Raw genomic sequence first — 25,026 nt, 5'->3', positions numbered from 1 at the left:
AACGCAATGTTAACGCATGTGTAATGTTAAATGCATGCGTAAACGGAAATGTTAACAGTGTTGTAATTAGGCAAATCTCCCCTTCTCAGCTGTTCTGATGCATTTGAAAACACATATGTTACTGCCACGTGTGAACACACCCCAAAGCGACATGCTCCGTTGTTGAGTGAATGAATCTTGAGTGAAATGATAAAGTACTGTTTTCTGGTAAGTTGCTTTACACAGCTACTTATAATTTCATGTACTAGTGACTTATGCAAAATTTGTTAAAAAGTTAGTGACAATTAAAAGTGTTTTTTTAAAGGTTTTTCAAAAAAGACTGGTTCTGTAAAGCGCTGCTGAATATGATGGCGCTATAAAAATAAAAATTATTATAATTTCCACATCTGCTCATCTCCACCTTCTCTATAACACATTGCTTATTGCTTATGTGTGTTTAGCAAGACAATTTCCATACAGCTTATTGTACTGGATTTATATACATACCGGTAATACAAAAGACAATTGTCGGCATTACATTACTTTACTCATTCTAATCTTTTGATATAAAGCTCTTTTAGGGTTCTGTTAGGCCCAGAATCACTTCGGCAAAAATAAATATAATTTCACATACAGTAACAGAGATCTGTAGTTGCTTTTACAAATTGTTTTTATGAAGTTCTAATGATTTATCCACAATGTATTGTATAAACTGAGGACTGTCAACTTCAATACTGGCTGGGACCCGTATAATGAAATTGTCAGATGAGAATATTCTTGCTTCTACTACTGTGTCTGAGTTTGGGCGCAGTGACACCTGGAGAGGAGAAAAGAATCAATTATCAATAATACAGCAATACATATGGACATCCAACCATGAAAACATAAGACTAAATTTACTAGTAGACCATTATAATGGACAGTTATAAGATTTTTTGCATAGAAATTTCAATGTATTATTTATTTCCTATGCTAAACATGACGGGGGCAAGTTCCCATACAAACCCTCTAACATGGTTATCAATGGGTGACAATTTGTATTTCAGAAGGACTGGGTAACAGCAAGAAGTGGTTACATATATACAGTCATCTGTTTTGTGTACATTACCGTGTATATGTTGAAGATGGTGCCTGAGCCATTTGTTATGTTGGTATGTTCAGTAACCCATCCAAATTCGTCTTTCATTTGACTCACTAAGTTAAACGTTTCATCCGTGTGCTGCTGTACAAGCTGTACAACGTCTTCATATTGTGATCTGGATATATTCACCAATTTGAAGGATGCTTCAGACTTTAAATGCAGCTCTATCACATCAGGACATTCTTGTAGGTATCCAAAGAAGCATAGGTAAGATAAAAGGACAGATTGAACAAACACATTTTTTAATAGGCATGGTATGAAATTAGGATTAAATAAGGAACTACAGCGTATAAAAGTAAGTTACTTGACAGGTTTAGAACGTAATGTTATTTTTGTAAAAATCATTTTGGTTCATAAAAACCTAGCCAATATATCTTGTCAATTGATAGTTCCATCGCTAATATATTTAAAGGGATTTTCCCAGAAACAAAAGTTAGGCCCTATCCAGGGGATAGCTTGTTGACCAGAGGGGATCTCTGCGCTGCGGTCAGCGATCTCCATCAGCTCTATAGAGATTAATGGAGCAGAACGGTCATGCACGTCTGTCTGCTCCATTAGTCTGAAAGCTTTCGCGATCTGTAGGGGTCTCAGCACTGAGACCCCCACTGATCAGCAAGTTAGGCCCTATCCCGTGGATAGGGCCTAACTTTTGTTTGTGAGAAAACCCCTTTTAAAGGCTTTTTTAATTGGTAAATCTTCAAACCTTTTACAATTTACAATACTCTTTAGTAGAGTTGCCTGCCTCTACCTTATGATCTATAAATCATCTTTTGTAGACATACTTGGCACCAAGCAAGGACCAGTGGTTACATTAGTAAACATTCATATTTTACTATACCTTTCATCACAGATTCATAGCATAGCTGACATCTCTTCTGAAACAGCAGGCAATCTGAAGTATTTTGAAGTTCATTACACACTATTTTGCTTGGCATGGATCTAAGGTGGAGTGAAGACTCTGTAACATATGTTCATAGAAATTAGAGAACAACATGTGACTAAATGTGCTAAATTGCTTAGCAAAGAATTATTTTTTCTAATCTAAATCAGATCCCATGAGAATAATGTTGTAATTGGAGGTTGGGACTTAGGGATGACAGACAGGACAGTGAGACCTAAACTGAGCACTCCATACTGTCATCTGCCTACTTACTGGGTGCCACCCTATTTAGTCGATGTTCCCTCAAAAAGAGAAGAGAAAAAAAGTCTCTGAAACATTGCGGAGGTTGCCAATGTCTCAGTGCACAGGCCCTGCTGCAGCGTGGAGCACCAAAGTGGTTTGAGGGATGTTCTGACGGACTGATAAACGGATTATTGTAAACAAAAAACTTGCTTAGACATATCCACAAGCAGGGCCAGCATTAGGGGCTGCAAACTGGACATCTGCCCAGGGCCACCTCTCCTAAAGGGACCCCCTGTTTGTGGACTGTATTGGGAAGTTTGACCTTATATACCTATTATGTGCAGGGGTGTAACTTGAGGGGGTGCAGAGGTTGCAGTCGCACCCGGGCCCAAGAAGTTTAGGGGGCCCTTATGGTGTCACTTTCCCATCTAAGAAGACTATTACTATAAAGCATACATTATAGTCGGGGCCTGGCACAGACTTTACACTGGGGCCCATCATCTTCTAGTTATGCCACTGATTATGTGTTTGCTTTGTTCTTCAAGAATCTAACAAAGTTCAATGTTATCATATTATTAATATGTAAAGTAAAATTTACCTTGAAGTGGTAGGTCGGAATCATTGAGATGACCTCTGATTTTTTTATACATCATGGAAAAAACATCTGCCATGATTTCAAAAACAGACTGTCCAAAGTCATATAAACTTTTAAGCAAGCCTGAAAAATCCCAGTGTTCAAAATAATCGGAGATGATTACTGGATCCCGGTCAGGTATCATATTTGAGGTGCTGTCATCTAACTGATTAAAATGAGAAGGAAACAAATTCTGAAATGATTCATTAAAACTGTTATGGAAGTTTTTAAAAAATGTAATGCTACGATTGAAGAGGGCGCCAACATCTGACATCAGCTGACTGAACAAATTTTCCTTCTGGCTGAGCTGGACCGCCATGTAGTGTTCACTTTTATATTTTTCCTCAATGTTTCCAGAAATCAGACTTAATGGTGGGGGGTCTTTAAATAATTGCTGAGCCTAAAACAGAAATATGATTAGAAATGCGTAATATAAATATTATTTTTTTTCTTACTTTACTTACTTAATGTTTAAAACCAGAGAATTTATAAGTGTGTGACAGCAAAAGGATTAGACTGTCTTACTTGGAGAAAATGGAGTTTTGGAGAAAAATAAAATCTTACATACAGCAGTATATAATGAACAGTTGACATGTTTATTACATAAGTAGTTTTTCTAGCTAACAATCCATGTGGGTTAATAAGGTTAGAACATGTATATTACTGCTACTTTATTAAAACTAAACCTTGGCCTAAGTTAAGACAAAGTTTTGATTTGTATGAAATGACCAGTGAGAAAATACTAGATACTAAAACATTTTCAATTGAACATGTCTTCAAATTACTACGCCAAACAAGTATAAAAGCATGCCAAGAGACCTACGCCGAGTTTTAAGGAGTTACAAGTGTCTGTACTAAAGATAAAAGTACTCATCCATAGTTTCCAAAGAACTGCACAACCTTCAGTGTTATAGAAAAAATCATGGCAAGAGCATTTGAAGAGGGTGATCATTTATTTATCTTTTGTTTACTATGGACCCCAGGGGATATGAAAATATAAAAAAAGGATATACCTGTACTCACCTCATTCCGTTGCCACACATTGCTGCCCTTCATTGCCAGCCTCTGTTTGTATACAGCGGCCAGCAATGGCGACAAAGCATCCCTGCTACAGCCTACAGGCCACAGCCCGATGATATGATCTCTGAGCCTCCATATACAAACAGAAGCCATTGTTGAAAGGCAGCACCATAGTGTACCGAAGCAAGAAAAATATGCCCTACATGTTGTGCCTTAGCTGCATCATCTTGAAAACCATCTTTTATTTCCCCTGGTCAACCTCGGCATAAAGTCAACCCTGAATTCAGGCTCTCTCCACCCTATCCATTGTAAGCCATGCCCCTAATTACTGCTATGTTATTCCGCTCTGCCTGCGAAATCTTGCTCATTGTGGGGAAGATTTATTATGTTTTCTTTACCAGTGGTTTCTGGTGGAGAATGCATGAAAATCTCACTTTCCCCACTATTTCAATGGATTTTCCGTCCAACATACAAATTTAGGTGTTTCATGGAGCAGAGCAGATGGCGGGTGGGCAGCAGCAGAAATTCATTTATGGAGGAGACAATAGCAGAAATCTCCAACAGGTTGGACCTGTTTACACTAGGTTTGTAATTGCTCCACTTTGAGTTTGGCACAAGTACTGCCCATATTAGAAGCTGGCTGTTATGCATCCAGATTATGGGGCACATTTACTTAGAAAGTCATCACTAAAAGTGCTTTTTCTGTGTATAATAGTTGGTGTGACAGATTCATTAAGAATGTGCGCCAGAAATCATTAATCTGTTGCTTCCTTGCACTGACCTAACAGAGTTCACCAATTGTTTTTGTGGTGCGTGCAACACAATTTGCACATAGGGCAGCAAACACAATTTGCAATTGCGCTCGGTCCGAATTATTTGGACCCTGATTTGTGTCGCATAGAGGCTGGCCCAGCTGCGCCACAAAAGGGTCGCGTGCGACACAATAGTGGCGCAGACACTTCTTAAATACCTCTGAAAGCCGATTTCTCCTACAAGAACGTGCAAAGTCCAACAAAAGCGCGGCGCAAAGCCCTTAGTAAATGTGCCCCTATATGTGCAGGCATGAGCGAGACTTCACAGTGAGCAGGACTCAAAAGACAGAGGGGAGGGACGTAGCAGCGAATGGAGACAGAGAGCATAACTTCAGGGTCGAGCTCTGTACCTCTGACTTTATTCTGAGGTCATGAGTGAATGAAAGTAGATTTTTAAGACAATACAGCAATGCTAAAATCTAACAGAATGATGGCTTGGAAGCTTATAAAAAGTTGTTTAAAGTAGTAGTCCAGGTTTAATATTACTCATTGCTACTGACAGGTTCGCTTTAAGACTGTACCGTTGTACTTTGTACCTTTATTTGTTTGTGTACGCCATAAAACTGAACCAAAATTTGAAGAATGGGGCTTATTTACTAAGGGTCAGAATTGGGCATTTTCGTCGGGTTTCCCGAATATTTCCGATTTGCGACGAATTGCCCCAGGATTTTGGCACACGCGATCGGATTGTGGCGCCTCGGCGCCGGCTTTCACGCGTCAGAAATGGGGGGGGCATGGCCGACGGGAAACCCGACGGATTCGGTAAAAACCACGTAATTTTTTTTAAAAAATTGTGTCGCAAGAATAGCACTCATATACACTGGGGCGAAGAAGGTGAACTTCAGTGCAGCAGCGACACCTGCTGGATATCGGGCACAAGGACCTTAGTGAATCACGGCAGAACCCGAATCAGCGTCGGACAACGCGCCACGGGATCACGAATGGACCTGGTAAGTAAATGTGCCCCAATATTTTTATAGTTTTTAGATCTCTCTTTTATCCCTTCAAAAACAATGCTTCCCTCTCTGAGGCCATTCCCCTTTGAGGCATACTAGTTGGAAAAGTGTCATACCAGTTGGAAAACTATGATAAATCTGGCTCAACGCAATTGAGACTGGGCATGAATTAAAACCGAATTCTGTCATAAACCGAAAATACGGCCCCAATATCTTTAAACGTACAATGGACACCTTATGGTATGGCAGCCATTATGGATTGGGTATTTTTCAAATGTGAGACCAGTTACAGGGAAAATCATGGAACATTTGTAGAGTAGAAAATCAATTACACTCATGTACAAGCTAGTAAAAGAAAAACTGCTTATAAAGCAGATTATATTCTATCCTTACCTTAACAGCAAACGTCTGCAAATCCTGCTGGGAGCAGCTGTTTGTGTAGAATTTAATGCAGGGCCATTCAAGACAGGCTTTACATCCTCCCCATTCCGTTTTAAGGGATTGTTTACATTGTGTTTCTGCTTCATTCAGCTTTTCATTAATGTCCTCAAAGAGCTTCACAGCTTCCTATTAATAATACATTGTATTATTAGAGATAAAACATGACCTTGGTTGGATAAAGATTTGGCAAAATGCAGCAGTCTGTTTAATTTTTTTTTTTTTAATGTTTACCCAATGCTGGGCAATGTGGATAGATAGATAGATACCATTTGAAACACATGTAACAAACTCTACCATAGAGGTATAAAAAATAGACTACTGTTGTGCTTATATTCATGCAAATTAAATACAGGTGGTCCCCGTCTTAAGGACACCCGACTTATAGACAGCCCCTACTTACAGACGGACCCCTCAGCCCACTGTGACCTCTGGTAAAGCTCTCTGGATGCTTTACTATAGTCCCAGACTGCAATGCAATGTAAGCTGTAATGAATTATATTATATTATTGATAATTCTTTTTTCTATGACATCACAAAATTTTGAAAATCTAATTTTCGTCTGTAGTTACAATTATAGTTACATATAAATTCAACTTAAGAAAAAACCTGTATACCTTTGCCTGTATAGTACACATCCAGGATTTTTTTAGGTTTAGTTATACACTGAGATGTTGGACCATCGGAATATATCTAACATTCACTGTTACTAATGGTCTTATTATTTTCAGCTTAGCCCTGGATACCTTCCTAAGAAATTTCACTGAATAGCTTCTTGGACTCTCAACATTTAGTGACAATAAATATATCCCAAGCCAAATTGCTAATTGGAAGATAGGTTCTTATTGAAGCTTCTAGAATTCTTGAGATTTTTCAAGCATGTTCACATGACAGTATTTGAAACTGAAACTGAAAACTGAAGTTTTGGGAATTATAATATTAGAATAACCATTGTGTCCTCTACTATGCCTGCTCTCCTGTTTGGATTTCTTACAGTTTTTGGCTGTGTAGGAATTGTTTGTAATTGTAAAATAAGCCAAAAAAGGTAAATTTTTGGGGGTTGTCTTATTTTTGGAGAAACAGGGTATGTTCTACATTTATAGATCTGGTGACATTTTGAAACTAAAGTGGGTACGGAAAATATTCAGGCCCCTTTGAATTTTATACTCTTTTTTTATTGCAGCAAATTGATAAGATCAAGAAAGTTCTTTTTTTGCTCATTAATGTACAATCTGTACCACAAAAAAACAGAAATGTAGATGTTTGCTAATCTATTAAACAAGAAAAACTGAAATAATACATGGTCATAAGTATTCAGACCCTTTGCTGTGACACTCATATTTAACTCACACACTGTCAGTTTCCTTCTGATCTTCCTTGAGATGATTCTACTCCTTCATTGGAGTTCAGCTGTGTTTAATGAAACTATTTGGACTTGATTAGGAAAGGCTTAGCTCACAATGTATGGCTAGGCACATATATGGCCGAGGTTACTAAAGAATTTCTTCAGCACTCAATGTCCCTATGAGCACAGTGGTGAGAGGGGTAAAGAACCAAGATCACTGTGGCTGAGCTCCAGAGATGCAGTAATATGTCAGAAAGCTCCACAAAGGAAACTATCACTGCAACCCTCCACCAGTCAGGGTTTTATGGCAGAGTGTGCTAACGGAAGGCTCTCCTCAGTGCAAGACAAATGAAAGCCGCATACAGTTTACAAGATAACACATGAAGGACTCCCACACTATGAGAAATAAGATTCTCTGTCTGATGAGACAAAGATTGAACTTTTCAGTGTTAATTCTGAGCAGTATGTGAGGAGAAAACCAGGCACTGCTCATCACCTGCCAAATACAATCCCAATAGTGAAGCATGGTGGTGGCAGCATCATGCTTTGGGGGTGTTTTTCAGCTGCAGGAACAGAACGACTGTTTGCAAATGAAGGAAAGAGGAATGTGGCCAAGTACAGAGATATCCTTGATGAAAACCTTTTCCAGAGTGCTCTGGACCCCCTGGGTGGAAGGTTCATCTTCCAACAAGACAATGACCCAGCACACAGCTAAAAAAAAGCAGTGGCTTCAGAATAATTTGTGACCTTTCTTGACTGGCCCAGCCAGAGTCCTGACCTAAACCCAATTGAGCATCTCAGGAGAGACTTGAAAATGGCTTCCAGCAATGTTCACCATCCAACCTCAGGGAACTGGAGAGGATCTGCAAAGAAGAATGGCAGGAAATCCCCAAATCCTGGTGTGAAAAACTTGTTGCATCATTCCCAAGGAGACTCATGGCTGTACAAGCTCAAAAGCTGCTTCTACTCACTACAACCCTCTGAGTACTTATGACCATTTGGTCTAAGAACTTCTGAACATGTGATATTTCAGTTTTTCTTGTTTGATAAATTTGCAAAAATATCTTCATTTCTGTTTATTTTCTGTCAATACAGGGTGTATATACATTAATGAGCAAAAAGTAACTTTTTGGATCTTACCAATTGGCTGCAATGAAACAAAGAGTGAAAAATGTAAAGGGGTTTAAATACTTTCCATACCCACTGTGTGACATTAACCCCTTAACGACGTGTGACATCTCTACACTTCACACGTCGGTAGAGAATGTTCAGAGAGGGCTAATGGCCTGAGCCCTCTACACAGTGAGTGTTTGCTGCATATTGCAGTAAACACCCACCGGTAACCCCTGTGACCCTGGTACATTTTTGTAAATGTATGAAAACATTATAAAACAGGTGATCGCACCGAGCCAAAGTATAAAGGAGACATGTCATTTGGGGTGCACAGTGAAAGACGAAAAATCTATGGCCACAAGAGTATGGTGCAAATGTGTTTTTTCATCATTTTCACTGCAATCAGAATTTTTTTACTGCTTCCCAGTACACGGCATGGAATATTAAATAACGTCTCTATGAATTGCAGTTTGTTATGCAGAAAACAAGCCCCCACAGAGCTCTTTACATGGAACTATAAAAAGTTATAGATTGTTGAAGGTGGGGAGTAAAAAGTGAAAAACGAAAAAGGGCCTGGACGTTAAGGGGTTAAAGTGCATTTGCTTCTTTTCCTTTGCTGTAACAAAATATCAATATCAAATGTGAGCCAATAATGGTGATATAAAATGTGCACATTTTTCACATTCCTCACAACATACATGTGGATAGAGTGAGGCCGCTAGAGAGACACGCAGGGGGCCATGACTTATTTCAGGATGATTCTTGTAGTGAGCAGCTGTACGAGAAGAATAAAAGTGAAGTGGATCCTTAGGTCAGTATAGTTAAGTTCATGTTTTTATTGGAAACTATATCCCAGTGGGAATGTTCTATTTAATGGTTGTTTACTTTAATCGTCTACACTGGAAGTGTCATCACACTGTGATAGTTTAAAGCAGTCGACTGTGTTACCTATTTCAATAGAGTCTGTTCCAAGAAAACCATGCTGAAAGACTCACGAGTCGCCTGGTAGAAGATCACTCTTGATTGTATGTCAGCTAGTGAATAAACATCCGACTTCCTCTGACATTCACAAAAAAATAACTAAAAATCTTGCAAGGATTGTTTCTTATGGAGTGCACAAATTTTATTGAATGGGACATTTTGACAGTAGATAGTTGTTGATTAACTTGATTTAGACTTATATCTGATCAAATGATAGCAATATTGTGATGAATGGGTGGTATATCTTTTACATTGTGTCCAGAATAAAAGATCTTTTCATATGTGATATACTGTATATTCTCGAGTATAACACAAAAAACTGGGAAAAGCTATTGACTCAAATATAAGCCGAGCATGGAAAATGCACTGGACAGGCCTCCCAGTATATAGCCAGCAAGCCCCCAGTAGTATATAGCCAGCAGCCCCCCAGTAGTATATAGCGAGCCTGCCCCTGTAGTATATAGCCAGCCAGACCCCTGTAGTATATAGCCACCAGCCCCTGCAGTATATAGCCACCAACCCCTGTAGTATATAGCCAGCCAGCCCCCAGTAGTATATAGCCCACCTGCTCCAGTAGTATATAGCAAGCCTGCCCCTGTAGAATATAGCCAGCCACCCAGCCCCTCCCCCAGTTTATAGCCTGCCAGCCCCTGCCCCAGTATATAGCCAGCAGCCCCTGTGCCCCAGTATATAGGCAACCCCCTACCCTGTTATGCAGCTGGCCCACGCCCCGTTATGCAGCCAGCAGTCAAGGGCAGTCAAGTCTTTCCACAAGTTTATATAGATGCCAAAAATCTCCACTTGCGCGAATCATCTGCCTAATACTTTTATTACCTTTATCCTTCAGTTTCTTTGCCATCCTCCTCAGTTTAGCCTATTACTGCAGTAGCTGCATAGCTTTGCTGCTCATCTCAGTGAGACCATAGTGTTTACACAAGATCCTGGACAAATTCTTACTGTTGGAGGTGAATGCCTGCTACACTCTGACCTGTGTGAATCCCTCCATCCCAGTCTGTGATTCTGCATAACTTTCTTTGTTCTCTCTGTACCTCAAGCTTTCTAATAGACTTTTCCCCTGCCTGCAGACTCTGTACACGTACACGTGCTGAGGAAACAGGTGGAATAGTGAGACAGTGTAATAGCATGCAAAGCCAGATCACAGAGGGGCTGGGATAACCCCTCAGGATTATAAGCATCATTTTAAAAATTGATTTTAGAAAGAAGGAGGCCGTGGATGACAAATTTTAGAAGATTACCACAACCACAGTGCCTATGACCCCACATACCTACACAGCGGCCTTAATTGGCAGTCTCCATTAGGAGAACTCTTACTTCCCGATCCTTGTCACAAGCTTCTCACTCAGCCAAACCAGTTCCCTATGCTGTACTGAAGAGACCCAACCAGGTCGAAACAGTGCTGTCTACAGTTGGGAATCTGTTCCTTCTGTAATAGATATAATGGTTTGGTTTTAATCCCGCATCATGTCATAAGGCTTCCTGAAGGTCATGCTTGATGTCAAGGGGGCTGCCTTACAAGGCGCCATTGTTTTCCTTATCCCATCCTGGAAAACTTTGTATATTTTCCCGGACTCCTATGGGTCAGCACTAGAGATGAGCGAGCACTAAAATGCTCGGGTACTCGTTATTCGAGACAAACTTTTCCCGATGCTCGAGTGCTCGTTTCGAGTAACGAGCCCCATTGAAGTCAATGGGAGACTCGAGCATTTTTCAAGGGGACCAAGGCTCTGCACAGGGAAGCTTGGCCAAACACCTGGGAACCTCAGAAAAGGATGGAAACACCACGGAAATGGACAGGAAACAGCAGGGGCAGCATGCATGGATGCCTCTGAGGCTGCTTAAATGCACCATTATGCCAAAATTATGGCCAACAGCATGGCCATGACAGAGTGACAGAATGAAGCTAGATAGCATCTAAAACATCCAATAATTGACCCTGACACTATAGGGGACGGCATGCAGAGGCAGCGGCAGCAGCGGAAGGCTAGAGAGTGGCATGGCGACATACCCTAAATGGACTCAGGCTTCAAACCAATGGGTAGCAGAGAGGAACCAAAGGAGGTGAGCAAGAAGCGCTCAAATAATATTGGTACATGATAAAAGTTTGCCAGTATATTTTGTGGATTACACAGCAGGGTGGCGACAAAGTTAACATGGAAGCCATGAAAACAATCCAAAATTCTGCCTGACACAGCTCGTTTGATAAGGGGACGATGTATGGAGGCAGTGAACTAGTAGTAGATTAAAGGTGCTGCAGTTAAAACTATGTTAGTTGGTTCTTGGCATGGAGCTGGCGCTCCGCTGCCAGGCGAGCTTTCGCCAATCCAAGCCCCTGTCTCTAGGCTACTCCCCAAACAGCACTTCTAAGAACCTTTCGGATAAGATCAAGTGTAGTAGCGTTCTTATAAGTTTGGGATATGGCGGGTGAGGGGAATGTAAACATCTGCGCAAGAAGCGCTGAAATAATATCCGTAAATGAAAAAAGTTTGCCAGTATATTTTGTGGCTTACACAGCAGGGTGGCGACAAAGTTAACAAGTTTGATGTGGAATGCCCTGCAATAGCTCTTGGGCGGTGTGCCTTTTATCACCTAGGCTCAGCAGTTTGAGCACCGCCTGCTGTCGCTAAGCAACGGCACTGCTGCTGTGCCTAGAGCTACCGACTGATGGCGCCATGCCCACGGATGGTAATTCGGAGGAGGAGGAGGTGGAGGAGGGGTGGGAGGATTTGGAGGTATAGTAGGCCTTTGAGACCTGGACCGAGGTAGGCCCCGCAATCCTCTGCGTCGGCAGTATATGACCAGCCCCAGGGTCAGACTCGGTCCCAGCCTGCACCAAGTTAAGTGTAGTAGCGTTCTTATAAGTTTGGGATATGGCGGGTGAGGGGAATGTAAACAGATGCGCAAGAAGCGCATGATGCGCATGGAGCTGGCGCTCCGCTGCTAGGCGAGCTTTCGCCAATCCAAGCCCCTGTCTCTAGGCTACTCCCCAAACAGCACTTCTAAGAACCTTTTGTATAAGATCAAGTGTAGTAGCGTTCTTATAAGTTTAGGATATGGCGGGTGAGGGGAATGTAAACAGATGCGCAAGAAGCGCTGAAATAATATCCGTAAATGGTAAAAGTTTGCCAGTGTATTTTGTGGATAACACAGCAGGGTGGCGACAAAGTTAACAACTTTGATGTGGAATCCATGAAAACAACCCAAATTTCGGCCTGACAAACCTCGTTTGATAAAGGGACGATGTATGGAGGCAGCTATATGGACGACTTTTGGAGGTAGCAATGGAGACAACGTGTGGAGGCTGCTATGGAGACAATTCAATTTGGATAGTGCCTGTATGTGGCAGTCCAAAAAATGTTTCAAACCAGAGGAGCAGGTAGGTGGCCCTCCAGAAAAATGGAATAGATTGAGTGCCTGTATGTGGCAGTCCAAAAAATTTTTCAAACCAGAGGAGCAGGTAGGTGGCCCTCCAGAAAAATGGAATAGATTGAGTGCCTGTATGTGGCAGTCCAAAAAAGTTTTCAAACCAGAGGAGCAGGTAGGTGGCCCTCCAGAAAAATGGAATAGATTGAGTGCCTGTATGTGGCAGTCCAAAAAAGTTTTTAAACCAGAGGAGCAGGTAGGTGGCCCTCCAGAAAAATGGAATAGATTGAGTGCCTGTATGTGGCAGTCCAAAAAGGTTTTTAAACCAGTGGAGCAGGTAGGTGGCCCTCCAGAAAAATGGAATAGATTGAGTGCCTGTATGTGGCAGTCCAAAAAAGTTTTCAAACCAGAGGAGCAGGTAGGTGGCCCTCCAGAAAAATGGAATAGATTGAGTGCCTGTATGTGGCAGTCCAAAAAAGTTTTTAAACCAGAGGAGCAGGTAGGTGGCCCTCCAGAAAAATGGAATAGATTGAGTGCCTGTATGTGGCAGTCCAAAAAAGTTTTTAAACCAGAGGAGCAGGTAGGTGGCCCTCCAGAAAAATGGAATAGATTGAGTGCCTGTATGTGGCAGTCCCAAAAAATTGTTTAAAACAGAGGACCGGAAAGGTGGCCCTCCAGAAAAATTGAATAGATTGAGTGCCTGTATGTGGCACTCCCAAAAATTGTTTAAAACAGAGGACCGTGTCGGTGGCCCTCCAGAAAAATTAAATGCATAAAGTACTATACCTAGAGCCAGTGGGCCCTGTCAAAAAACAGCCAGTTTCCTCTGCTTTACTGTAGAAAGAGGAGGAGAAGGAGGAAAATGAGGAGGAGGAGGAGTGGATAAATTATTCAGGTTGAGCTTCCTTCACCTGCTGGAGATTTGAAATTAGGAGAAATCCATGCTTTATTCATCTTGATAAGCGTCAGCCTGTCAGCGCTGTCAGTCGACAGGCGTGTACGCTTATCGGTGATGATGCCACCAGCTGCACTGAAAACCCGCTCTGACAAGACGCTAGCGGCAGGGCAGGCAAGAACCTCCAAGGCGTAGAGCGCCAGTTCGTGCCACATGTCCAGCTTTGAAACCCAGTAGTTGTAGGGAGCTGTGTGATCATTTAGGACGATGGTATGGTCAGCTACGTACTCCCTCACCATCTTTCTGTAAAGATCAGCCCTACTCTGCCGAGACTGGGGACAGGTGACAGTGTCTTGCTGGGGTGACATAAAGCTGGCAAAAGCCTTGTAAAGCGTACCCTTGCCAGTGCTGGACAAGCTGCCTGCTCGCCTACTCTCCCTCGCTACTTGTCCCGCAGAACTACGCACTCTGCCGCTAGCGCTGTCAGAAGGGAAATACTGTTTCAGCTTGTGCACCAGGGCCTGCTGGTATTCATGCATTCTCACACTCCTTTCCTCTCCAGGGATGAGAGTGGAAAGATTTTGCTTGTACCGTGGGTCCAGGAGAGTGAACACCCAGTAATCGGTGCTGGAATAAATTCTTTGAACGCGAGGGTCACGGGATAGGCAGCCTAGCATGAAATCTGCCATATGCGCCAGAGTACCAACGCGTAAGAATTCACTCCCCTCACTGGCCTGACTGTCCATTTCCTCCTCCTCCAACTCCTCCAACTCCTCTTCTTCTGCCCATACACGCTCAACAGTGTTGGACTCAACAATGGTCCCCTCTTGTGTCTCGCCAACATTCTCCTCCTCTTCCTCCTCATCCTCCTCCACCTCCACCTCCTCCGATATGCGCTGAGAAACAGACCTAAGGGTGCTTTGGCTATCAACAAGGGAATCTTCTTCCCCTGTCTCTTGTGAGGAGCGCAAAGCTTCCGACTTCATGCTGACCAGAGAGTTTTTCAACAGGCCAAGCAGCGGGATGGTGAGGCTGATGATGGCGGCATCGCCACTGACCATCTGTGTTGACTCCTCAAAGTTACTCAGCACCTGACAGATATCAGACATCCACGTCCACTCCTCATTGTAGACTTGAGGAAGCTGACTGACCTGACTACCAGTTCTGGTGGAAGTTGACATCTGGCAGTCTACAATCGCTCGGCGCTGCTGGTAAACTCTGGATAACATGGTCAGGGTTGAATTCCACCTCGTGGGCACGTCGCACAACAGTCGGTGAGCGGGCAGTTGGAGGCGGCGCTGCGCTGCCCTGAGAGTGGCAGCATCTGTGCTGGACTTCCTGAAATGCGCACAGATGCGGCGCACCTTCGTGAGCAAATCAGACAGATTGGGGTATGTCTTGAGGAAACGCTGAACTATCAGATTTAACACATGGGCCAGGCATGGCACATGTGTCAGTCTGCCGAGTTGCAGAGCCGCCACCAGGTTACGGCCGTTGTCACACACAACCATGCCTGGCTTCAGGTTCAGCGGTGCCAGCCACAGATCAGTCTGCGCCGTGATGCCCTGTAATAGTTCTTGGGCGGTGTGCCTTTTATCGCCTAGGCTCAGCAGTTTGAGCACCGCCTGCTGTCGCTTAGCGACGGCACTGCTGCTGTGCCTAGAGCTACCGACTGATGGCGCCATGCCCACGGATGGTCGTTCGGAGGAGGAGGTGGAGGAGGGGTGGGAGGAGGAGGAGGCATAGTAGGCCTCAAACACCTGGACCGAGGTAGGCCCCGCAATCCTCGGTGTCGGCAGTATATGACCAGCCGCAGGGTCACACTCGGTCCCAGCCTCCACCAAGTTAACCCAATGTGCCGTCAGAGATATATAGTGGCCCTGCCCGGCAGCACTCGTCCACGTGTCCGTGGTCAGGTGGACCTTGTCAGAAACGGCGTTGGTCAGGGCACGGATTATGTTGTCTGACACGTGCTGGTGCAGGGCTGGGACGGCACATCGGGAAAAGTAGTGGCGGCTGGGGACCGAATACCGAGGGGCGGCCGCCGCCATGAGGCTGCGAAAGGCCTCGGTCTCTACTAGCCTATAGGGCAGCATCTCCAGGCTTAGCAATCTGGAGATGTGCACATTAAGGGCTTGGGCGTGCGGGTGGGTTGCACTATATTTGCGTTTCCGCTCCAGCGTCTGGGGTATGGAGAGCTGAACGCTGGTGGATGCTGTGGAGGATCGTGGAGGTGACGATGGGGTTTTTGTGGCAGGGTCCTGGGCAGGGGGCTGACTATCAGCTGACACAGGGGAAGGAGCAGTGGTGTGCACGGCCAGAGGTGAACGCGCTTGTTGCCACTGAGTGGGGTGTTTAGCATTCATATGCCTGCGCATACTGGTGGTAGTTAAGCTAGTAGTGGTGGAACCCCTGCTGATCCTGGTTTGGCAAATGTGGCACACCACAGTCCGTCGGTCATCCGGTGTTTCCTTAAAGAACCTCCAGACTTCTGAAAATCTAGCCCTCGCCGCAGGAGCCCTCGCCACGGGAGCTTCACTAGTTGACACATTTGGCGCTGATGCACCAGCTCTGGCCCTGCCTCTCCGTCTGGCCCCACCACTGCCTCTTCCAACCTGTTCTGGTCGAGGACTCTCCTCCGTCTCAGAAGCACTGTGTTCACCCGGCCTCTCAACCCAGCTTGGGTCTGTCACCTCATCATCCTCCGATCCCTCAGTCTGCTCCCCCCTCGGACTTCCTGCCCTGACAACAACTTCCCCACTGTCTGACAACCGTGTCTCCTCATCGTCGGACACCTCTTTACACACTTCTTCCACTACGTCAACAAGGTCATCATCACCCACAGACTGCGACTGGTGGAAAACCTGGGCATCGGAAAATTGCTCATCAGCAACCGGACAAGTGGTTTGTGACTGTGGGAAGGGTCCAGAAAACAGTTCCTCAGAGTATGCCGGTTCAAATGGCAAATTTTGCTGGGAGGGGGCAGACTGGGGGGGAGGAGGCTGAGGTGCAGGAGCTGGAGGAGTGCCGATTTCGGTGACATGGGTGGACTGCGTGGAAGACTGACTGGTGGACAAATTGCTCGAAGCATTGTCGGCAATCCACGACATCACCTGTTCGCACTGTTCTGGCCTCAACAGTGCTCTACCACGATTCCCAGTAACTTCAGACATGAACCTAGGGAGTGTAGCTCTGCGGCGTTCCCCTGCTCCCTCATAAGCAGGTGGTGTCTCACTCCGCCCAGGACCACGGCCTCTGACCCCTGCAGTAGTTGGACGCCCACGTCCCCGCCCTCGTCCTCTACCCCTAGCCCTCAGGTTAAACATTTTGAAAATGAGAGTTATAACTTGTATTTTTTTTTTACCTTTTTTTTTTTTTTTGTTTTTTTTTTGTGTTTTTTAGTTTTTAAAACCAAACGATGCTATCCTATTGCTATGGCTATTTTCTAGCCAAGTATTACAGCACACTACTATGCCAGATGAGATGACGCTGAGTTATGAAAAAAATAAACGTAAAATAAAAAAGGAAATGGCAGACTGTGCCTAGTTGAAATACAACCCCGGGCCCTAATAAATTTTCCCACTTCGGTCTTTGCGATGGATATGTGCGTCACTAAAACACAGTGGTCGCAAGTCTGACTCCAAATTGCTCCCAATTTGATAGTAGATGCACTGCAGCAAGTACAGCCACCAGCAGATCAACCAGAAATCAAATATATATAACGCTACTGTAGGCGTAATTAAGACGTTTGTATTCTCCTATGGCTATTTTCTAGCCAAGTATTACAGCACACTACTATGCCAGATGAGATGACGCTGAGTTATGAAAAAAATAAACGTAAAATAAAAAGAAACTGGCAGACTGTGCCTAATTGAAATACAACCCCGGGCCCTAATAAATTTTCCCACTTCGGTCTTTGCGATGGATATGTGCGTCACTAAAACACAGTGGTCGCAAGTCTGACTCCAAATTGCTCCCAATTTGATAGTAGATGCACTGCAGCAAGTACAGCCACCAGCAGATCAACCAGAAATCAAATATATATAACGCTACTGTAGGCGTAATTAAGACGTTTGTATTCTCCTATGGCTATTTTCTAGCCAAGTATTACAGCACACTACTATGCCAGATGAGATGACGCTGAGTTATGAAAAAAATAAACGTAAAATAAAAAAGGAAATGGCAGACTGTGCCTAGTTGAAATACAACCCCGGGCCCTAATAAATTTTCCCACTTCGGTCTTTGCGATGGATATGTGCGTCACTAAAACACAGTGGTCGCAAGTCTGACTCCAAATTGCTCCCAATTTGATAGTAGATGCACTGCAGCAAGTACAGCCACCAGCAGATCAACCAGAAATCAAATATATATAACGCTACTGTAGGCGTAATTAAGACGTTTGTATTCTCCTATGGCTATTTTCTAGCCAAGTATTACAGCACACTACTATGCCAGATGAGATGACGCTGAGTTATGAAAAAAATAAACGTAAAATAAAAAGAAACTGGCAGACTGTGCCTAATTGAAATACAACCCCGGGCCCTAATAAATTTTCCCACTTCGGTCTTTGCGATGGATATGTGCGTCACTAAAACACAGTGGTCGCAAGTCTGACTCCAAATTGCTCCCAATTTGATAGTAGATGCACTGCAGCAAGTACAGCCACCAGCAGATCAACCAGAAATCAAATATATATAACGCTACTGTAGGCGTAATTAAGACGTTTGTATTCTCCTATGGCTATTTTCTAGCCAAGTATTACAGCACACTACTATGCCAGATGAGATGACGCTGAGTTATGAAAAAAATAAACGTAAAATAAAAAGAAACTGGCAGACTGTGCCTAATTGAAATACAACCCCGGGCCCTAATAAATTTTCCCACTTCGGTCTTTGCGATGGATATGTGCGTCACTAAAACACAGTGGTCGCAAGTCTGACTCCAAATTGCTCCCAATTTGATAGTAGATGCACTGCAGCAAGTACAGCCACCAGCAGATCAACCAGAAATCAAATATATATAACGCTACTGTAGGCGTAATTAAGACGTTTGTATTCTCCTATGGCTATTTTCTAGCCAAGTATTACAGCACACTACTATGCCAGATGAGATGACGCTGAGTTATGAAAAAAATAAACGTAAAATAAAAAGAAACTGGCAGACTGTGCCTAATTCTACTCAAACCCCTAATAAATTTTCCCACTTTGGTGTTTGAGGTGGATATGTGTGTCACTAAGAGCTAAACACAACGGTAGCAAGTCCCCCTGCTAATTCCTCACAATATGGTACTAGCTGCAAATAAAAAAAAAAAAAAATTATAACGTTATTGTAGCCCTAAGAAGGGCTGTTGGGTTCTTTTAGAATCACTCCTGCCTAACAGTAAGCTAATAGAACACCCTAACGCTTTCCCTGAGCAGCAGCAGCTCTCTCCCTAGCGGCATCCAGACAGAGAATGATCCGAGCAGCGCGGGCAGCGGCTAGTCTATCCCAGGGTCACCTGATCTGGCCAGCCAACCACTGCTATCTACGTGTAGGGGTACCACGTCATGCTGGGTGGAGTGCAGAGTCTCCTGGCTTGTGATTGGCTCTGTTTCTGGCCGCCAAAAAGCAAAACGGCGGGAGCTGCCATTTTCTCGAGCGGGCGAAATACTCGTCCGAGCAAAGAGCAGTTACGAGTACGCTAATGCTCGATCGAGCATCAAGCTCGGACGAGTATGTTCGCTCATCTCTAGTCAGCACTAATCATGTGTATAGTAAATTATACTGTAAATGCAGATACTTTAGTCATATTACCTGGTTTTCTTCTTTAGTTTTTGCAAGAGATTTCAGAATATTTTCATGTTTCTCCTCATTTTGCTCCATAATTATCTTCATTTGCTTTACACCCATTAAGGCTTTTCTTATCTCTTCAACCACATACTCCTCTCCAACTTTGGAGAGTACTGCATAAAAGAATCAACAAGGTGGTAATATGGTCTCAGAGAATAAATTATATGAATTAGCAAGTAATTTAGCAATTTCCTATTTCTGCAAATCCCTTACACATTTCAAAATCATTCTATAATTATTGAGTACTTGAAGAAGAAAGATAAAAAATCCATAATGATAAACCAGGGACACTTCCACATAGAGTAAGGCACTGTGACTGTGGGAATCTTTTTATATATGTTATCCATGGTCTCTTCACTTCTAAAATCAACTTTTAGAAGTATGCTAGGGTAACCCCTCAGGCTCACTAGCATCATTTTAAAAGTTGATTTTAGAAGGAGACCATGGATAACATATATAAGAAGATTACTACAGTCACAGTGTCCCTGGTTAACCATGATGGATTTTGATTGCTATGACTGAATCCATAGGAGATGTCATAAGTGCCTGATGAAAATCCTCACTCATAAATGCATGGATGAAAATACCCCTTTGACTCCAAGTAGTTTCATACTCAAATTGTAGTGGTTTGATACAAGACAGGCTTCTCTTTATGTTGATCAAATAAGAAGTGTTTTTTAGCATAAATGACAACTTAAAGGAACATTTATTTTAGACACATATTTATATATCTAGGTATAAGCTTTACTATAAATATACATGGGGAAATTTCACAAGGTAAAGTAGGTTTTAGACATTTGAGTGGCGGGAAGGAGATCACTGGGAAGAACGCATTATGAAACACAGTGGGCAACTATCAGGTTAAATTTGCCCCATCTGCACAAAACTGTTACCTTTCATTTTCTTGCTGAGGGAACTGTCCTCTAAATCTGTTGATGTTGGTGCACTTTGGTGGGATTTTAGACATAGTAGGTATATCATCAATGCTAATAAGCATTTCATTATCTCCCTGTAGAAACAAAAAAATGAGGACATCCTTTGTTCCATGTAGTCTGCATACGAAGCTTCCCTTACCTGTGGCTTCTTTATGTCGTGCAAACCATTTTTAAATATTCTATGTATTGGAAACTCATGCATTAAATGTCAAGACTGATTTTCAGAAATTTAGCAGGGTCTTAAAGCTGCTAAAAACTTTCCTTCATTTGCGGAGTTCATCTCTGAAGCCTCCTGAAGTATCCAGTGCTCCAGAGGAGCGAGGCTTTTATCATACACCAGAGCACAATGTATATAATAAATTCCCACAATTAACTAATCACCAATATGCAATTCAGTGCACCAGTAAAAAATAAAGCTTGCTTGTTTCTTCCGAAGATCTCAGCTTCTTCCAAACGGGAAGTTGTTGTTGTCTGCAATGTTACAGATACACAGAAATCCCAAACTAAGAGAGCCCATCACAAGCAAAAGATCACTGTAAAAATGGGAGTGTTACTTGTGTATAAAGGGGGTAGCTTAATATACTCTAAAATATTCCGAAACACTGTTTTAGAGTCAAATTTAGGACCCTAAATTCAATATAGACCCTTGACAATTTCAGTCTCCCACTTAACAGTTTTTTTCAAACATAAGTCAGGCCCTTGTTGACTTCACAGTAGCTACACATTGGTGTTATACTCATGCAGACTGATCCCCCTAATACTTCAAAAGTCTGCAAGCCTCAGAGAAGTCAATAGAGATGACCAGACCTGAATTTTAGGATTAGTGTTCTCCATTCAGCAGATCTGCCCAAACCAGACATGTTGTTTGACGGTCTGTAGGGCTGCCAATCAGGCAGTTTTACCCCCACCATCATGACTATGATTAGCAAAGTGTGTTCATCAGGTGTCCAACTGACCAATCACAGCCAAGCCTTTTTGTTAGTGGCATAAAGCTACCTGATTGGCTGCTCTGCAGTCCTTCATGCAACATGTCCGGGTTAGGCAGAGCTGCCGAATGGAGTACGCCAAACGTAAAATTCAAGTCCCTTCATCTCTGGTAGTCAACCATCCTCCTAGTCTCAGTTGCAACCTCCCAAAATATACGTCTGCAAAGTTACCTGGACCATAGCTCTGGACACCTCTACTAAGATTAACAACTCACGCAACCTACACCACCACCAATAGCCTGCTCAGACCCGTGCTCAGAACAATACTGAACCATTTCAATTAGAGTGTCTGCGGCAACAGAGGCATCCCGTGACAACACAAGTAAAGTACCAACGTGTGTACATTGGTTTACATAAAGTATAAATAGACAAAATACAAAAAGCACAAGCGTGTATCCAATTTGGTCATTCTAACTCATTTTGTGGCTGGAGTTATATGCATATATACAACGATAAAAACAAAATATAATTTTTTTATGTTGGTGGGTGGCGGGATTTAAGATTTTCAATATTACAAAAAATATAAGTAATAATATAAGATAGGGTAAGTATATGAAAGGTAAGTAATATGGGGCCTCTCCCCCAACAATGTTATCTTGCTTAATTTAACTTTTTTAACTTTACTTTCTTATCTCTCTATTCTCCTACCTACATTATAGACTAAATGTCCTTTTGTCTGAATGTAATTATTTAAGTATGGACTTTTTGTTTATTCAGTGTTCAAGTCTCGAACTATACCTTATAGATGAAAGTATAAAAGTAAAGAAGTATATAAAGGGTATGTAGGCTGCTTTAAGGTTTGTAATGCAATCATTGGAGGTATACTTTAGCTGGGTACATTTGTTGCGTTGTTCTAGACTCCACCAAGGAATAGGCTACAGCTCCAGAACTACACAGGTTTGAAAATGCATTTCACCACCATATATCTACAATGAAAAGTACAGCATAAACTTGAAAAATATAAATAAAGTGAAAACATTCATACCAACGAATATCAAAGAATCCTCTTTTGGCATACCTCAGGTCTATTATATATTTTACCTACCGTATATTTCACATTTATATTTATAGCATTTCTTCGGTTATACATAAACATATTCCACAAACAAGGTGTAAACAGAGCCTAAGCATAGGCATAAGCTGTTCAGTCATGAAATAACATGAAATAAAATTGTCTGTGATCAAGTAGATATATAATTGAAAAGACATACAAAATTATTCGGCACACACATGAAGATGAAACAGTATCGAAAGTAAAAATACTATTAGCCAGATTATTTCATATAACAGCTCAAATGTTTTTTACTGTCAACTATCAGCAGAAGAGTAATAGCAGAGGCTTCTATGATGCAGTTATTCTACAGGTCTAAAATCGGTAGAAGAGATATAAGATGTAAAACCTGTTTCTTAGCGGTGGTACAGATGTCCACTTCCTTGATCTTCAGTTCCTAATGTGCTACCAAACAATTTATGTGATGACTTGGTTGTTAATCCAATTAACATAATCACAAATGGATATCCGTGCTGCCCTGGACTTTTAATCCTTCTGTATATCTTAAAGAGAAACCACCAACACAAAAAAGCGCCACTATTAGTTTTATTAATTTGTGTTGGGCTTTCATTGTGAGAAAGAAATATGCAAATAAGCTTTACAAGAATATAAAAGGAAAACTATGCCTTCAGTGCTACCTTAAATATAGCACTATATGAGCGACTTGCAGGAAGCATTGTAATATGACTTGGGATAATAACCAAACAAGTAAGTCTTTTCCAGAAGGAATTTAAAAAGAAGCTGTCATGCAAATTAACACACCCAAAACAAATACTTCATTAAAACCTATGATTTAAAAAGCATTGCCCTATCCCTAAATGGTTCCTTTCCCTGGCTGCAATATTACAAAAATGAGTTTGTATGCAACTCACCAAAAAAGGCCTGCATATTCAGTGGTTATTTGCATTGCCCTGCCTCCTTGTTCCTGATTGACAGGTTGCACTGCGACAGAACATGCTGCTGTGTGGAACATTGAGAGAGAGAGAGAGAGAGAGCCCTCATTGGTCAGGAGGGCTCCATGGAGGCATGGGGAGAAGTAGATATCATTCTATGCTATGATACTGCCATATGATCAGATACATATCCATGGACTTCTAGTCCTTCCCATCCTCCATGATTTCATGGTATCAGATACATACATGGGATAGATGTTGCAAATGTAACAGGCGTTAGTTTACATCAACCTGGTCACACGACATAAAATGCCCAATGATGTAACAGAGCTCTCTCTCAATATTCCACACAGCAGCATGTCCCAGCAGTGAGACTGTTTAATCAGGAAAAGGGAAAGTGCAGTTCACACTGCATTTAGGGGACCCCATTACTACCATTGGACTCAAATCAGGCGAGTTACAAACAGATTTTTTAACATTGCAACCATCAGGGCCGGCTCCAGGTTTTAATGGGCCCCTGGGTGACAGAGCTCTAGTGGGCCCCTTTATGGGCCGCCCTCCAGTAGTCACACTGCCCCCCCTCCGCCGCGTGGACACACGGCCCCTCATCCCCATGTACACATCCCCCCTCCTGTATACACACTGCCCCCCTCCCCCTGTATACACATTGCCCCCTCCCTCTGTATAATACACACTGCCCCCTCCTACTGTATACACACTGCCCCCCTCCCCCTGTATACACACTGCCCCCCCTCCCCCTGTATAATACACACTGCCCCCCTCCTCCTGTATACACACTGCCCCCCTCCTCCTGTATACACACTGACCACCCCACCCCAGTATACACACTGCCCGCCCTCCTCCTGTATACACACTGCCCCCCCCCCTGTATACACACTGCCCCATCCCCTCCAGCTCCTGTATACACACAGCCCCCCAGTAAGTAATGTCCCCACACAGCCCCCCATGTTGTGACCATGATGTCATCACAGGTCCTTCAGCCTCTGCAGCTCCTGCCGGGGAAAGCAGTGACTGCACATGTACTCATCACGATCTGTGTCCGGAGGACACAGATCGCGATGAGAGAGGGAAGGAACCTCCCGGGCAGCGGGGCAGATGTCCTGCTGATCCAGGGGCCCGAGTGGGCCCCTGCAGTACCCCGGGGCCCCGGCACTTGCCCGGGTTAGCCGGGTGCTGGCGCCGGGCCCGGCAACCATGGAAAGGAGCCATTTAGGGATAAGAACAATGCTTTTTAATAATACGATTTTAATGAAGTATTTCTTTTGGGTGGGTTAATTTGCATGGAAGGCATTGGAAGTAATTTATTAAGCCCTTTATGAGAAATTTGTTGTGGAAAGCCTTTTGAGCAAATTTTTGCCAAATGTGTTAAATGTTAGGGTCAAAAGCTTATTGTAGTAGGAGTTGGTATAGGAAGTGGGTTAATATTTCACTACAGAAGACTTAAACCTTTTATCATTTGCTGTGACTTTACAGCCATGCATTATTACATTGCC

General features: G+C 43.0%; 1 protein-coding gene across 1 annotated transcript; it reads right to left on the bottom strand.

Annotated features, from left to right (window-relative positions):
* Positions 1–460: 460 nt before the first annotated feature.
* Positions 461–23,055, bottom strand: CLUL1 (clusterin like 1). Its single transcript, XM_072152103.1, has 8 exons — positions 22,969–23,055; positions 20,541–20,656; positions 19,612–19,760; positions 6,059–6,232; positions 2,842–3,277; positions 1,959–2,078; positions 1,088–1,302; positions 461–796 (listed from the first exon to the last, which is right to left on the bottom strand). Exons 2-8 carry the CDS (start codon positions 20,647–20,649, stop codon positions 638–640), a joined length of 1,362 nt encoding a protein of 453 aa, XP_072008204.1. The 5' UTR covers positions 20,650–20,656; positions 22,969–23,055; the 3' UTR covers positions 461–637.
* Positions 23,056–25,026: the final 1,971 nt, after the last annotated feature.

This window comes from Engystomops pustulosus, chromosome 5 (genome assembly GCF_040894005.1).
Source record: "Engystomops pustulosus chromosome 5, aEngPut4.maternal, whole genome shotgun sequence".
Classification (NCBI taxonomy): Eukaryota; Metazoa; Chordata; class Amphibia; order Anura; family Leptodactylidae; genus Engystomops; species Engystomops pustulosus.
Note: the sequence above shows the minus strand (reverse complement) of the source record. Positions and strands in the feature narration are given on the sequence as shown.